The sequence below is a fragment of the Plectropomus leopardus genome, chromosome 15 (genome assembly GCF_026936395.1).
Source record: "Plectropomus leopardus strain MGB_pleo_1.0 chromosome 15, ASM2693639v1, whole genome shotgun sequence".
Classification (NCBI taxonomy): Eukaryota; Metazoa; Chordata; class Actinopteri; order Perciformes; family Serranidae; genus Plectropomus; species Plectropomus leopardus.
The window spans coordinates 14,090,547-14,108,606 of record NC_142190.1 but is presented as its reverse complement, the minus strand read 5'-3'; the positions used below and the strand labels follow the sequence as shown (position 1 = coordinate 14,108,606).

At 39.5% G+C, this 18,060-nt stretch overlaps 1 protein-coding gene across 4 annotated transcripts in view; it reads left to right on the top strand.

Moving 5' to 3' along the window:
• The window catches only part of tcf7 (transcription factor 7), a 90,872-nt gene that overhangs the window by 47,601 nt on the left and 25,211 nt on the right, over positions 1–18,060 (top strand). For all 4 annotated transcript variants that reach the window (XM_088088216.1, XM_088088215.1, XM_088088214.1 and 1 more), the window contains exon 4: positions 7,333–7,459. In XM_088088216.1, the coding sequence (XP_087944342.1) occupies positions 7,333–7,459 (127 nt within the window). The remainder of the gene's footprint in view (positions 1–7,332; positions 7,460–18,060) is intronic.

The following is an 18,060-nucleotide window of genomic DNA, read 5'->3' as shown; positions in this document are numbered from 1 at the left end:
CAGTTAATTCACAGATCTGGTTTGATTCACACACTAAAAACATGATTAATAAATGGTTGTTTTCATTTGTGTTTGACAGACGGTTTATTAAGTGCAACCTGAATTCATTTGATGACAAAACATGACGCCGTGGTGCTCAGATCTCTTTGTGGGAAAGCTCTTTCCCGCAAAGCAGTTGATTGCAGCCATTTGAAAGGATCGCGGAAAGCAAGGTGAACACACCATTAATTCCCAGCAACTGTGTGTAGTATTATTATTTCTTTTATTATTTCCTCCACACCAGGGCAAGGATGACCGTGAAAGAAAGAGACTGAATGAGTGTTTTGAATGCGCCATCTCCGTGAAATTTGAGATTAAAGACATTAGACTCAAAAGCACTCTGGAGGGCGCGAACAAAAGGGAGGACGCTTTAATTTCCGCTTCAAATATAAAAAGAGACGGATCTACTTAGTGTGTCAATTGAAAACTAAAGAATACATTAGAGGTGTTTTATCAGCATAAGGTCCTCTAAATGAAGGCGCGCGTGTGTGTGTGTGCAACTGCGTTTCTTTGCACACATGTGTATGTGAAATGCATACATATGAGTGTGTGCTTGTGTCAGGGTCAAGGTGGAGGGCTGTCATTACAAACAAGTGATATCTGAGATCCCATTAACTCTTGTATTCAGCGGCAGATTTCTGTTCAAATAGAGTGGAGATAAAAGGCAGCAACAATATGCTGATAAATCAAAGGCCTTTCAAGTGAAATTAGACTACAGAGAGACTGAGGGCTACATGTGCGATTTCCTGACGCACTTAAAAAATTTCAATTAGATATCAACACCTTTTTAAGTAATCGTGTCTTTGAAGTAATTACATCTTTGATGTAATCAACAAACAGGAGTTTTATTATTCAGTGCTGCTGGAGTTGGTGTTTGGCGCCGAGTTTCTTCATGTGTATGGCAGCTTACATGATTGATGTATGTACAGTGATACACAGTATGACTCTTTCAATGCATTTGGTGTTTGAATGTGTCAACCACCAGTATGCACCAACTACTGTTTCTTTTAAAGACCTCGTGTAATTTAGATTGAAGGTACCTTGTGTTTTCCTATAAAGAAGGTTGATTTTACATTTAATGATTCTTACTAAAATGTATTGTGCATATCAAAAGTGCTGAATGCATTTCTTTCCACCTGAAACATTTTAATGTGCATTGTTTAAATTAGATAAACCTCGTTGCCCGTCACATAACAGCAGAAATTCTCCTTTGATAAGCTAACAACGCATATTTAAAACACATTTAAAACAATACACACACACACACACACACACACACACACACACACACACACACACACATATCCATCTTCGCTATCTTGCAGTATTCATTACTGGCTTTGTTGGAAAATGTTAGATTTCCTTGCACTATACCACTGGCAAATGTCCATCAGCAGAATAGCATTAAACAGGCGGCACTGATGTGTGTCTTGTGATCTTAGGAGATTGCAAATCTCTGCCAACAATTAAAACAGCCAAAAAAACCCACAAACATTTAGCTGCATAGCCTACTAACTATCTTATATAAGAAGCACAAATATCAAGGAAAAATGACCAAATCAACAAAATCTGCAAGTCTACAGAATCAGGAAGGGTAAAATGCTCTGCTTCCCTGGTGCAGCATGATGCCGTGCAGAGAACCAAACAAAATAGGGTCGCAGGCAGACTTCAGAGAGCCAGGGCAGAGAATGGGGATTTATTCATCTCATATTGTGCCTAATTTAAGAGGATCATAACATATCGTGTATTGAAGTTATCTGCTGCGTCAAAGTCAGACTAAAACTTTTCTTGGATGTCAGTATTTGAGCCACAAAGAAAGCCACAATATGGCTCTCAACAGACTACGCAAGGCTTTTTTTTTTTTTTAGCCAAAACAATTTCCGGAAAACTTGCAGCTCTTGGCACACTATACAACCACAAGAAGTCCTTGAACATACAGTTAGAAATGGGCAAACAAAATATGAGGCTGATTGGTCTAATAGTTAGCGAGATCAGCCGCTTGGGAGAGATTAAAAACAGGGACCCAATACTGCTTGATAGTGGTTATAGTGGTTAAAACTCCATGGAGCACCTTGAAGTCAAGGCATGAGATTGATGCTATCAAGAAATGTATTTAATACAGAAAGGAAAGAAAGAGGCTGTCATTCTGCTCATTGTCAATTGCACACAGCCAAAACATCACGACAGCAGCGATAATTTGAAAATATCACATTATATGTGTCAAAATAACTAAACAGGATGAAAGACTGGCAAATAATGCTGGTTGTTGAAAACAGAATTCAAATTACTAACAAGATGAACGTTACTACAGTGCAGTGTTTGTGTGTGTCGTCGTCCTATTCATAGCATCAACGCGCATTCACACTCCAGTAATTTGCTCTCCAGCACATCAGTTTTGTCTTACCTTGACTGTTTTTTGTGTCTCTACAGTGTGTTCAGTCTGTTCCAAAATAACAGAATTTCTGCAGAGAACACAGACAGTGGGAATATCAGGAATTTGACAAAATTTAGTTAGAAGCAATTTCAGGTAGGCACACCAGAAAACTCATATTTCTCATATCAGAAACCTAAAACTGTGTGAAGCAGATACTCCAGCTGAACGTTTTGAAATATGTTTAGATTATCAGAACACTTACAGAAGAGTATAAGAGTATAATCAGTGCTTCCTACAGACAGATGGGCTTAAATGCATATTATGTTCCTATGAAAATAAATAAAAACATCAAAGTTCAATCGGTCACAAAAAAAACCCCATATTTACAATTGATTTGTGCTGTGAATTTATTCCTTGATGATTTATGTCTGAGTGCAAGGGTGGGTAACTCTACTCCTGTAAATTAAAGGGTGAGTGAACTTTTCCCTTCATTGCATCTTTGTGTGTGTGTGTGTGTGTGTGTGTGTGTGTGTGTGCGTGTGCGTGCATGTCTATGTGTGTGTGCGTGCACCTGAACATATGTGTTACTCCTCTGTTACCAAAAACATAGCTACAAGTTTCCGTTTCAAAGATGCCAACGTGTTATTTGATCTTTTGCAAGTGTGTGTGTGTGTGTCCTTCACATGCATGCACACACTCGTTTGTTTCAGCTAAGGTAATTATGTGTAAGTTGTGTGAGTGTATGTGTGTGGTGGGGTGAGGAGGGAAGGGAGAGGGGGATTTTTTTTAAATACAGAGGGGTTGATAATTATGGGTTAAATGAGTGCTCTCAGTCAGCCTCCCTGAGTGTGTGTAAAAAAAGGAAGGCGCAGCGAAAGCCACTTCAAGGCCGGCTAATTATCCCGAGGAAGAGAGGAAACATAAATGGACGATTTTGCGGCTATAATGTTACAGCAAAACGGCTACATCGACCTCAGCACGTGAAATGGAGCCACAACTACTTTTGAAGGCTCCTTGCAGCCCTGCACAGATGTGTGAGCGTGTGTGCATACATATGTGCGAAATCTATTGAGAAGCACAGTATATGTGTGTCTGTGTGTGTGTGTGTGTGTGTGTGTGTGTGTGTGTGTGTGTGTGTGTTAACATAATTGTAGGTGAGGTGTGATTTGCCTGCAGTAATTCACACTTGCATATTCTATAGATGTGTTATATTCACATGTGCTGGATTGTGTGTGTGTGTGTGTGTGTGTGTGTGTGTGTGTGTGTGTGTGTGTGTGTGTGTGTGTGCGCGCGCGTGTGTGCGTGTGTGCGCGCGTGTGTGCGCGTGTGTGCGTGTGTGTGTGTGTGTGTGTTGCTGAATTCTGCTGTTTCTGCATGTATACTGGTTTCCAGTGGTGTACACCGTGGTTTTCAGTTTGTAATCTATCTTTTTATGTAACATGCAAAAATTGTTTTACAATTTTTATTGCAGTCATGAACTCTGACTCCTTACAGTCAAGGCCCAGTCAGATTTTTGTGCCTCCAAACGAGCAATAGTTGTGGCTTGAGGCATTTTTTTTTGTTTTCGTTTTGTTCATTCCTCCATATGCCCCTTCTGTCACATACACCCCATGAGGGAATTTCGGCATAAATGTCCACTTGGACTCAACGATAAACTGATACGATTTTGGTGGTCAAAGGTCAAGGTTTCTGTGACCTCATCATAAACTGAGTAGTATTTGGTGTTAAACGTAAAGGTAACTGTGACTTTGCATCCTGCTCATATTCATGAACGTGATATCTCAAGGTGTTCTTGAGATATCACGTTCATTTAGATTTAGATTTTGGTGGTCAAAGGTCACTGTGACCTCACAAAACATGTTTTTGGCGATTATTCAAGAATTCATACACTAATTATCGCAAAATATCTCTCAAATGTCTAATAGGATAAAATAAAGTGGTGCCATATCCCAAAGGTTCACGGTCAGCGCCATAATGTTCCTCAAAAAAACTTCACTGGCCATGACTCAGCATCATATCTCAGAAACAGAAGGGGAGACATTTGGTCAGATACTCAATTGGTGATTCTAATCTTGGGTGCCCACTTTGAAATTGTGCTGATTGTATAGATCTTCTGTGCTGCCGGGGAGAAGATGTGTGTGAAGGATGTTTACACAGACAGGGATATTAACTGTAAGTGTAACTTGAGTGGTTCGCAGAGGCATACAACCGCAAGGTGGTAATTCAAGTTATGTCATATAACCTAAATACACATACATTCCAGTGCCACTCGCTGCTGATGCTACCCAGTTTGGGATTTTTTTTCTTGCAAAATGTCATTGCTACTGCTGAAAATGTAAAGCTGAACCATGTCATATTAAACAATGGTTATACTGCATTGGTGTTTTGTGGGAGATGCCTAAACTACCAGTTTGTGACTTCTAAATACCTCTCAATGTCAACATCCTCATTCGGATTTTGGTGAAAGTAGCAGCACATACAACATAGTGCTGCTCCTAATATCACAAATAGATTCTAATTCTGTGTCAAACACTGAATGCTTCTCACAATAAACTTAGAATCCATGACAGCATCACAACTCATTTTACCAATTTTTCTTGGCCCTACAACATTCATTGCAATTTTTCAGAACAGCTGCCATGAAATCAAGTATGTCAGGTCACAACAATCATAAAGACAGCCCGAGAAATCCTGGAGGGACTGATAAACTGTTTTACCATGACAACATGATGATTTTGTTGTCATCCTGTAAGGTGACTGATGGTCAATTACTTAACCTACAATGCTCTGTCTCCATCTCTGAGGACTTCAGGTTGTAATGAATGCAGACCATCTTATCTTAAGCCTCACCACCACCTCCACCCTGCTCCCAGACTACCTCCTCCTCCCACACCCTCAAACCTCCCAGCCTTCGGCTCTCCGGTACAGAGGTTGTGCGTTTTGTTTTCATGTGTCTCGACATTAAAAGCGGTTTAGCAGTTTGATCTTAGCTCCACAGCTAGCTGTGTAGCATACACATGAGGGTCCGTTTGTGTATGTGTGTGTGTGTGTTTGGCCAGTGAAAGAGAGTTTAAGATGTTGATGGATAGGAAAGGAGCCGTTGGAAGTGTGTGTGTGTGTGTGCGTGTGTGTGTGTGTGTGTGTGTCTGTGTGTGTGTGTGTGTGTGTGTGTGTGTGTGTGTGTGTGTGTGTGCATGCACGTGTGGTAATGTGCAGTGTAGCGTGTGGAAGCTCTGCCTTTAAGTGATAAGGTATTCACTTTGTAACTCAGCAGGAGGCCCAGCAAGTAGCACCAGATCTGCCCCTCTGTAGTTCTGATGTTACACACTACATGCACGCGCGCACATGCACACACACATGCACACACACACACACACACACACACACACACACACACACTCTCACACACACACTCAAACACACAGGCTTGTCCATCTCAGTGTACAAAATAAAACTACTTAAAAACTTTTCTCAGATATATTCATATACATGAAAATCGACACCTCTGCAAAGCTTTCAGAGACACACACACACTTAGAAATATATCCATCCGTACACATCCACCCACTCACAAACACACTATCACAATCGCACAAAAAGACACATTTTTATACTCGCCTCCCACAGAAACTGTTGCACTGCCCAGTCCACACACACACACACACACACACACACATATGGCGTGGTTCAAACATACGCAGTCCAAGGCTGCCTGGTTAGCTGCCTCCAACATTGCAAACCGCTGTGACGTATCGTATGTCAGCCAGCATGCTGTGAGCATTAGCAATAACTAGATTTCACGTAAGTTATTGAAAGCCATTTGTAAACAGAAACATGAAAGCAAACAAGCTTGCACGCAGCCCCACTTGATCATCAAAGGCTTATCGATCAAATGGGCCTCCTCCTCCTCCTCCTCTTCCTCCTCCTCCTCCCTGCTCCACTGAAGACCAATGGGAGCAAAGTACAGCCCACACGTTTGTTCCAAACCAGGTTTAAGATGTCCAGTTTTCTTCCCTTCCATCTTTCGGTCTTGTACATGCAAGTTTATCTGTTCAGTTGTAGCCAATGCAAATGTCCCCGCAAGTGTAGATAAAAGCAGAACATATTCTGAGAGAAGGACGCTGGCATCTTTGTGTGTCTCTGTAATCTTGCATCTTTGAACATCAGTGATTTGGTTAAAAAAAGAAAAGAGATATAAATGAGATTTGTCTAAATCATTTCATGTTGGTTGCTGGCTGACTGTGATATCTTCTTTTAGAAAATGGAAGCAAGGAGAATGTGCATCACTGTGATGCTGCCCGATCACATTCATCAGTCTTTGGCTAAATGACTTGATATTATATATTGAATACAGTTGCCATCATTAGCAATTACAATTATACAGATTTATTAGTTTGTTTGTTGAATTTCTGATCCTTTATGTGTCAGACACTAAAATAACAATTCAAGTTATGATAATAAATATTTCACCCTGGATTTTGTCTTAACAAATTAATCAGCAAAAATTATTTTAAAAAAAAGAAAGAAAGAAATGTATTTAATTTCATTTCATTTAAATATTGTTATCAGTCCTGTTGCTCCAGACCGTTTATTTGTTATTTTATCTATTATTTTTTTCACGTAAACCATTTCACTCAACAGTTTAATTGCAAATTATGGGATTATGGGAAATTATGGGAAATGGATGCCTCTTTAAGTGGAATTATTGCCCAAATTTAAAAGTTTAAATATTGATGCTTTAGGCTTGGGTGCTATTTATTTTTCATACCTTCATACCCTCCTGGAATTTTAACACGGTATACAGGATTTTTTTTTTTATATATGGGCGCGGCATCTCTCTAGTATGAGGTTAATAGAAAGATGAGTGGTTCATCATTGTTATTTAAACTAATCTTTGTGTCATTGTGTCCCATCAACAGTCCAACAAAGTGTCGGTGGTGCAGCAGTCTCACGGGATGCACCCCCTTACGTCCCTCCTGCCCTACAGTAACGAGCACTTCAGCCCAAGTCCTCCACACCTGCCCACAGACATGAGCCAGAAAACAGGTGAGAATTCATATACATTTATAGACATATACCTGCACACACACACGGAGTGTAGGCTGCATTCTTGTTTAAATACTGAATTACACGCATTGAAGAGGACACACACTCAAGTAAACACAGACATACTCCAGACAGCTGCGGAAGTGTTGCTGAAATTCTCGTCCATATACACACTGCGATCAGTTTGTGCTGTCGACATGTCAGTCATCACATTGACTCACAACACACACACACACACGTCGTATTTTATCGGAAACACTTGAGAAATGTTATAAAACAAATGTAATACATATTCCCCTTTTCTATCTCTTACACACACACGTAGACACACACAAGCAATAAATTCATGTCATCAGCTCGACGCCCCTTCTCTCCTCACACATGGACACACACACGTATTCAAGCACGCACACAGTGTGTGAAGTGGCAGCTTCGGCTCCGTCAGCCCGTGGCGGTTCCATGGCTGCTCTGAAGTGGCCTGCTCCTCTGAAGGGACCGCCAGCCACACACACACACACACACACACACACACACACACACACACACACAAAGATGGAAACAATTAGAGTGACAATCGCACAAGCCATCACTGCAGCACACACAAGGTTCTCCTTAGCAAGCACTGTACATACAAACACACACTGTGCTCTGTTTGAAAGTCACAAACAAACACACCCTGACATTTAAACACTGCAGGATTTTAGCCTTTCAGGAGGCGGGGCTGAACGGGTGGCAGTGTCGGCTGGTCCATCTGTCTCTCTGTACTGTACGTCTCACACTTTGAGACGTAGGATATCTTAACGGCTGACCACATTACTGTTGATGAATATATCTATGATCCCCAGAGGATTTTGGCAACCCCATCATCTTTTATCATCAATCATCCTGTCACCGTCGAAGTTTTAAAAATGCAAGAGGCAGATTGTCATAGAATCTGCCGAGCACATTCACGCTCCCCAGATGACTAACCATACATGTTTTAAAGGGGTGATCCACCAATTTTACACATCAAAGTCTGTTTTTAGACCTTGGAATGCACTACTGCATGTGTAAAAACAAGCTGCATGAAGCCTTATGGGGCTCCAAAGGGAGCTGTGCAGAATCTGATAAACTGGTTGGTTGGAGTTGATGACTATAACTTTTAAGATTTATTTTTTTTAAATCTGGAGGTGTGGAGTTAGAAAGTTGTGAACTTAACAAACCTCTGTAGCTCGCTCCTCATCTCTGCCTGAGGCAAATGGTGCAAGGCTACATTAGCCGCTACTTGCAGAGCATACTCAAATTTTAATCTCAGTCACACTGTTGGCAGTCAAGTTGCATTGTGGGAAATGTTGGAATCAGGTTTTGTGGGTACCAGGTTTTGACAAGAAAGAAAAAGGTGTGGAATCATATGTTTATATCATATAATCATATATAAATCTCTGTTTTTTTCTGTATCAATTTTGATTTTTTTATGTCCATTTTGAGTTGGACAATGTCACTGCTGAGTACACTGCTACATCTGTGGAGAGAATGGGTGGTTTAGAGGCAATTGTTATGGCTGAGCACTGAAAGTCAAAGATTTAAATCATCAGTCGTAGAGCTCGCAGTCAACTGAGATTCTTAAAGTTGAGTAGTCTGTTTTTTGGGGGCTTTTATTACCTTTATTAGAGACTAGGACAGATACAGCATGAAAGGGGGAGAGAGAGAGGGGATGACATGCAGCAAAGGGCCGAGGCCGGACTCAAACCCGCGGCCGCTGCTGCGAGGACACAACCTATAAAACACAAAAAAGGGGCGCCCGGTGGCTCAGTTGGTAGAGCAGGCACCCCTTTTTTGTGGGACGAGAGGCTTAGGAGTGGTAAATTTACAGTTTACAGCAACTTAATACGATTCAGTCTCTGGCTTTGTTTATCTAAAAAAATCTGTTGCACATTTCTGACCTATCATTAGCATAGTTAGCATGCATTAGCTCAGAGGGCTAACTTGGTTTGTTTACTATATAAGGTGACTGTAGCTGTGACCCTGAACATGCCGCCAAACCACATTCACACTATGGTAAAAAGGGAATGAAAGGTCGAACAGTTATATTGAACAGCTAAATCTGACTCCACTTATGTAATTCTGAGTCAGGAGCCTGAATCATCTCAATGTACAGTCTTTGGTACGAGCTTGTAAAGTATAGGTTCAGGTAAAAAACACAGTAGTGCATGTGAGCTGTGGGCTGCAGGATGGGGAAGAGAAAAAACTTTTTATGCTGAGTGAGTAACTTTTATTGGAGAGAATGGCCGCCATCCTGGAGCATGTCATCCAGTTCTCTGTATACATTAATGAGACTAAACATTTTTATTTTGGACAGGAGCTTTTCCATGAGCACATTTATTTGAAATTATTGGATGTAATTCAGTTTAATTCTCCAGTTTACAAGCAAAGTTTATGCACTTCAGATGCAGTTGGCAGTCTTTGCTAACAGTGACAGTGTGCTGAGTACATCATCATATGCTCATCTCCTGTATGATACCAGATAATGATTTGTGTGCTGTTTTTTGCACACAACATTTTTATGTAATTTTGAGTGATAAAAATTTCAAAATGTTTGCACCAGACACATTTTACCAGTTGTAAGCTTGTGAGACAAAAATCTAACATCATCAGAAATTGCAGCCCATTTAACAAGATAGACTATAAACAGAATGACATAAAAACAATATCACTTATTAATTGATATTGATTATTAATTTCTCTTAATCATTAAACACAAGACGCAGAATACAACCACAAATTCTAAAAAGACTTGTTAAATCAGAGTGCAGGCAGAGGTCAGCAGCATATAACTCACAATTTAGTACATCTGACAGCCATGAAATCGCTCCCTGATAGTTGAGGTGAAATTCACTGGTCTCCTAATGCTGCTCAGGTTTTACTCAGAAACTTCAGAGAGTTTATACCGCGCTGACTCTGAACAATCACTGAGGGACTTTGACAGTGATGATGACAGCAAAAGCTGGTACCTTTTTTTTTTCAGAGAGAAGTGAGGAAGAAGGAGGAGAGGAAGAGGTTGATAGCAACAGACAAAAAAACAAACCTCAGCTGAACAAAAGTCTTTTCTTGGCTCTGATTAGATATTGGAGTGTGACCTCAGGCAAAATTCTGCCTGCTCCGTCTGGAAACCCCCTTATCCAACAAAAACACTCCCCTTGTCTGGTCTAGACTCTTTGTGTGTGTGTGTGTGTGTATGTGTGTGTGTGTGTGTGTGTGTGTGTGTGTGTGTGTGTGTGTGTGTGTCCATGACTGACGCTAGTACAGTGACTCAGCCCTTAATGACAGACTGAACCACCTGCTTCAAACTCCTTACACACACACACACACACACACACACACACACACACACACACACACACACAGCTGTACCTAACCTTTCTCACACTATCTCACTTGAATTCTTACTATGTTTCCAGTCAGTAACATCATACAGTACGCACACACACACCACCTTACCTCACTCTTCATACCATTCGTCAGCTCCTTACAGGTAGGGGTTACCTCATCAGTGATATCATTCTTCTTCTGTCCTCAAACTGTTCTCCTGCATCACTGAGCTCAACGCTGATCAATAGAGTTTTATACCTGTTGGCAGAAACCCAGGGCATTAAAGCTGAGGTGTGATGTGTGAAAATACATCAAAGAAAAAAAAAACAGGGGCGATTTAAAGATGTTTTAGATATGTAGGGTACTGCATAACTGGAAATCTGATATTTTCAACCATATCTCTCATAATTCAAATACAATTTTGATGGAAATATTTGATATTCAATAGAAATGGTCACAGGTTTTAGCAGGGTCAGATCACCAGTTCCCAGACTTTTTGGACTGTGCCCATCAACAGTGGCTGCACGTTGTGAACAGTTCACAACTTGCAAAGACTGATTTTCCTTACTATCTATTATGTGTACAAAAGTGTAGTAAATTACCCCTCATGAAAACACATTAAATGTGTAAAAACAGGGAAAACAGTACATGAAACAAAGCATTACTTCACATTTTAAATTAGTTACACAGAATGGTCACATTTTTGATTGTCTTTCAGCCAAAACTTTATTTGTTGAATTAAAGTCTGAGCATTTTAGTCGAATCTTTGTCAATTTTTTTTAGCCATCAGATTATATTGAACATTTCAGTCAATTTTCGAGCCAAAACAAATAGTTTTGTCACATCAGTCAAACATATTTAACGTAAGATTTTTTGTCTTATCATTATTTAATAAAAAACAGAGGTTAATTAAATCATCTCTCTCACACACATCTCTCTTACTCTCTCTCTCTCTCTCACACACACACACACACACACACACACACACACACACACACAAATGTGATGACTAGTCTATGTTTTTTATTGCATTTTAAAGGCACATTGATGATTTATTCTGCATGTTTAGTGTTATCTTATTGGCCCTTCTTTTAGAAAAACTGCAGATCCATCTTTTTAGAATAAATATTTGACGATTATGATCAATGGTGGATCAGTTTGAACACCCTTAGTTTAGATACTACTGGTCTATGGAGAGCAGCTTTGATTTGATTGTCCCAAGGCACAAGAGAGCATATGGTGGCCAGCGGGGAAAAACACTCAGCTGCGACATTCAGAAGCCTCATTCATGCTCTCTGTGGGGCTATCCAGCTAAAGGCAGGTTTGACATTCATGTACACTGGTTAAAACACTCACTTCTGGTCTTTCTAATGCAAAGAATGAGTCTCTCAAAAGCCCCCAGTGTGTTTATTTTGTTTGCTGTATGACATTTTTACCACAGATGACTAAAAGTATGTGCACATGTGTAAGTCAGTGCAGGCCAAATAATATATAAACTACATTCATTCCTATTAACACATGTAGATTTGTAATATCAGTGCTTTCCTGCCAACATTTGTCATCTGATTTCCTAAAAATATATAAAAACACCACCATATCTGTTTGTAAAAGAAGCATGGATCAGGCTTTTGACTATTAAAGTAAAATGCCATAACATGATCCCTTTTTGTCACCTGATTCACATGTCTTATTGTCAGGTGAAGGCTCTTGTGTCTTTTTAAATAGCATCTCAAACCTTCTCTCAGTGCTGTCACCATCTAATCACTCCATCTTCATACTTAATGTTTGTGTAGAAAAATATCACCAGACTTGTTGAATTTTGGTATTTCTTTATTTTTTTAAATTTTGTTTTACCTTTGCGGTCATATCTGGCTGTAGCTTTTGTCAAGCAACCAGCAACCAAAATGCTGAATTTGCTGGGATGGTTTGAAGTCACAAATTCTGAAATTGGAAACTGTTTTAAACTATTGTTTCTGTCTTTAACATTATCTAACAAATAATATAATTGAGTCTGAGTTATGTGCTGTACTGCTTCTGCTTATAAAGGTCTCTGTTCACTTCTCAGCCACTGTTACAAAAATTTTAGTGTGATGTTTTAACAGATGCACATTATTTCCGAGCTGAAACGCTTTTGATTGTTCATTGTTTGAACAATTGTGAAATTATAGTTAAACATATCCTCAGGGTTAACCTGTATGTATCTTATAATCATTTCTTCACTCTGCCAGTTCCTTTATGTCATTCTCCGGGCCTATAATTATCACAGCTTACATAAGAGACATGATTACATTTTCTCTCTTCCTGCATTACTTTACCAATGATAAGTGATATACCAGGATTAACCATTTGTATAGAAGTTCATCATTTAACTCCTGTTACTCTGCATTCAGAGGTTTCATGTTGTCGTCATGTTGGTGACAGCCAATACGATGTTACAGCTAATTATAGATGACAGCCGCTTAGTGTAACATAAGTGAACTGGTCTTTAGTTATATTTCTGCCCCCAGTTGAAACCTCAGTCTCCTTCAACCTCTTTAAGGTTGTACGTTGAGTTCACAGCTTTCACTTTTTCACTGCAGTTTACTTCCTGTGGTGTTTCCATCAGCGCCCACTGTCTGTTTTCACTGCTGCTAAAAAAAACGTTCCTGGAGGACCTTTAGTAATACTTCAGCTTTATAGCCCCAAACTTTCTTTTCATAGCTAAAATGAAAGCAAAACTTTATGTCTCGTGCCTTGCTCTATCATTGTATTGCAACACTGCCCTCTAAGCACCCGATTTATGTGAAATGAAATATCTTCTTCCACCTAAAATTTGCTGTGCAGATCAGTTTCACCTTTTCAGGCACCAGAATAAACACAATAACCCAGCCCAGTGAAAATGTATTTGTAAAACTGTGTTTAAACAAAATGTTTTCTTAATCCCAGTTCTAAAATTAGTTGCAGCTCAGTTTCAAAGTCACTACAGAGGGAGTACAGACTCTGTCACAAGTAAGCCTCCCCCCACTCAACGTCATCACCCCACAACAATACTGCAAGAGACTTTAAATTAGAAACTTTCAGTGACAATGACAGGGATGCAAGGATGCCAGTTTCCGTGGTAACCAGAGAGTGTGTTCTGTTTTTATGTTATCTTGAAAGAATGCATGTTTGATCGTATTAAAGTAAAAGGTCACTCTGATGCTGCTGTTTTTATCTGATAAAAAAGCAGGACAACAGAGAGGAAAAAATAGCATGGAGATTGAATTTCTAAAAAATATATATATTTGCAACAATGTTGTTTTTATCTGTAGGATTAAAACATGTTAGAACTTTATAGATGTATGTATGTTTGACTCAGTTATTTAAAAAATTGTTTTTACTTTTTCTCACTTTATCATTCTCCTTTTTATCTCACCCAAATCTTGTTTGCTTGTTTTTGTTAACATAACACTGTGAAATATACATTTTTAATTGGTTAAGCATAAAACAAATAAAAAGTTCAAAACTTTGAACTTTGGGTTTCTCATAAACGGAATATGGCGTTTACATGCTCAAACACGTAACGGGCTACTCCGAACACATTATTCATGTCCTTGTAAACACACTCATAGATTTGGCATACTAGGTAAAAAAAAAGATGTGCTAATTTAAATTTTTTAGGATAATTGTAGTCATGAAACGATCACAAATTTAAGTACCCTTTGGTCGGTTCATCTTTGACATTGTGTGAGCCAGCTGCTCAGTCCACTCAGTTCAGTCCTTTCTCCACTCAACCATAACACCACATTCAACATATGATTCAAAAGTATTCATTTCCATTCGATCCAGCGCTGCCACATTGCTTTGACTGTTTCTAAATGACTGTTGGCTCGGATTGAGTGTGGAATACAGAGAGAAAAAGCAGAAATGAAACATGTCTGCTTGCTGTCACACTTCTATGTGCAAAATGAACACCGATCAACACTTACTGTATAGTCTCATGTGGTCTCAAGATATTACTGTGTGTGTGTACAGAAGTGTGAAGTAGCAAGCTGCAAACAGCATGCTTCAGTCACCTGAGCAGAACTTTAGGTTTTTGCTGCGTTTGAAGCATTACAAGAGCAAAGGATGGAGATCTTTTCTGTTTTTCCTGTTTTTGCAGCAAATCCATGAAAAGATCAAAACAACAATGAATTTATCACAATAATAAGTAGTGTCTGTTTAAAGCCGGGTATATCTTAAGCCTCTGTGCTACTGATATCTATTGTTGTTCCAATACGATTAACGGCAAACTATGTAGGATTTTCCCAAAAACCAAACAAATAATAACAACAATGTACCGACTCATACAGAAATCTCTCCCCATTATCACTTATGACCTACAAGAAGTGTGGGACAGTATGTGTTTTCTGCAGAAAGTCTGCCCTCTACCGTTTTTTTTTTTTTTTTTTGTTTTCTATGCTTGGGTCGTTTACGGGCATGTACCCCCACAGCATTCAGGTGAGGTTCGGAGCTTTATAGAAAGGTAACAATAGGTGACAGACTGTAAGCAGCAGGCATCAAGAGATATAGCGCCAAAAAAGCGAGGCTAAACGCCAAACGAGAATTAAGATGGGATTGGATTTTAGTTTCACTTTCACTTGTGACCCTGTTTACAAACAGTAACCGACAGTCCTGCATAGTACACCTTTTAAAAGCACACATCAGTAGGCCACGCCATTCATTCATATTAATGAAGACTCACACCATCCTGCTTCTCACGAGAGCGCCTGATGTATATCGGTCCACATCTGAAAATTGTCCCCAAAAAACGCACTTTATATTCCTGTTTGAATTATGTTTGGGCCAATGTTTGTCTTTATATTGACCTATATGTTAACAAACTTTTTATTCTTACCGACGCTTTTTTTCGGTAATTGGTCGTAAAATTATGTTAGCTGTAGCTTTTGAGTCAATTCTGTAATCTCTTAAATACATTTTTCTGAGTTAAGTTTAGAATATCACGTTTCAGTTTTGTTTCTAAGTTTGATATCTTTCATAACATTAGCTCTTGCAATTACTATTGCTTTAAAGTGACTTACTTTTGAATTCATTTGTTGCCTTCTGATAAAAAAAGTACCCTATTGTCACTCTTCGGATGACTGATGGCGAGAGTGATTCACTCTGCTCAAAAACAGCATTGAAGACAAAGGGAAACTGAATTGGAAATGAAATGTGCTGAATAATAAGATAAAAATGAGGAGTCATATTAGACATGGCTTTAATACCCTGTAGTTTTACACTGTAGAGTAAAAGGACTTCTGGTATTACTGTGATTTCTGATGTTTGCTCTTGACAAAGTATCTGTTTCTTCACTTGAGTAAAATTTGTCAGCACTCATTACCGCCCTTACTGTAACATAATGCTACAAACTTAAGTCTGGTCTCGGGCTCTTTTATGTACACCACACAGGCTGCTTGTCAAGTCATTTAAAGGCTCGGATGCTGCAGCACTTTCACTGTGGTGGTTATAACCACCACAGCACATTATCAGTGCAGGAATACTATTTTCAGCTCCTCGAGTCTCAGTTTAACACACACACGTTCTGATACCGAGCTCAGAGCCAGGTTTGACTCAAATGGTTTCCCTTTCTAAGTTGTTTCCCAAGACGCTGACATGGAGGCCGTGAGATAGTTGCTTTAGCTGTCATTAAGACGGCTGCTTTAAAAGGGGCATTCCAAAGAAAACTGCCCCATTACTGCTGCTAATTTCCCCCTGCAGGTTTCCCAACAATAAACAGGGCTGCAAAAACATGACTTACAGAAACAGGCCTCATGTTTCCATCACATTCAAGTGTGACAGATCAACAGTCAAAGGATGTTAAGTTTACCATCTCAGTATTAAAAGATGTATTAACACTGGTTGTTGTTAATGTTGTTATTCACCAGTATCCACTAACATTTAAAATTTATTGTAAATGGTTTATTAGGGCAATCTGCTGAGTTTAGCAGATGTAATCAAAAGCAATTTATCGATTCACTTTTATCTTCTACAATATTAACACAGACAGAAATCTATACCAGCCTCAGGGCACATTCAGCCTGATGAAAGCCCTCTGGCAAAACAAGATGCTGTGTTGGATTTGTTCTTGTCCAGTTTGAAGGAAGAATGCAAAGATACTGCAGCTGTTTATACTTCATCTTTCTTGCAGGACTATAACTTTTAAGTGCTAATGGCACAAATCTGTGTATTTGTTCTTAATTTTGTTTTCCCGGTTCAGTTCTGGGTAAAAAAAGAACATGTGGGTTGGGTCGCAGGTGTTGGTTGGCAGAAATATCAAAATAAAATGAGAATAATAGTAATATAATTAAATGATTTAAGGTTCAATGTTACACATTATGTTGAGCAAAAAATATTAATCTAAACTGTATTTCCTAAACATTTTTTTAAAAAATTGTCTTACTTTCACATGTATGAAATGAGTAATTATCGTAGGATTTAAAGTTTAGGATTGGGATGTGACTCTTGCATCATTGGGTTGTGAAACCAATTGGTCATAAGTGCAGGTGGCAGATCGGGCGCAGTATTACAGGTTGCAGTTTCGGTCCGGGAGCAGTTTCTGAAAATTGACCCATTATTCATATTTTAATGAATTTAAGATGCAGTTTCTGTTTTCCTTTTTCTCAACAGAATAACCTCTAGTTTCGCCCGCTGTAAGTGGTGCGTGTAAAAAAAAAAAAAATTTTCTTATCTGTCTTGTTATGGTAGAGAAACCAGGAGAGGGCAGAGATGAAAGCTAGAATGGATGTGGAGGAGATCATAAACGTAATATAGGGGGATGGATAAATCCTGGGAATGGATAAAGGGAAAGAAAATGTGTGCAATGAATGAGGAAGAACAGGAAAAGATCGAGAAGGAGAGAAACAAGAGGTGAGAAGGAGGACAAAAACGTGGAGTAAAAAGTCTGGGCAGCTGACGGGCGGAGGGCAGTAAGAAAGGATGAGGAGAAGGGAGGAAGGGCGTGGCGGGACAGACAGAGGGAGGGGAGGGAGGATCGGAGTGGTGAGACAGGTCGACTGACTCAGTCACATTCCTGTCGTCCAGATTTATAGTGGCTCGGGGTCTTGAAACAGGCCCGGAGCCGCGGCCAAATTACAGTCATCTAGAGCATTCCTCTGCTGCAAACACAGGTTAGCAGCCGGGCCGCGCTAAGTGCTAGGTGCTGCCTGTTGACAAATGACTTCCTTTGAAGGGCACAAAGAGAGAGACTGGATATTTACTGTGTGAGGGCACAGAGTCGAGCTGTCTGTGTTTCT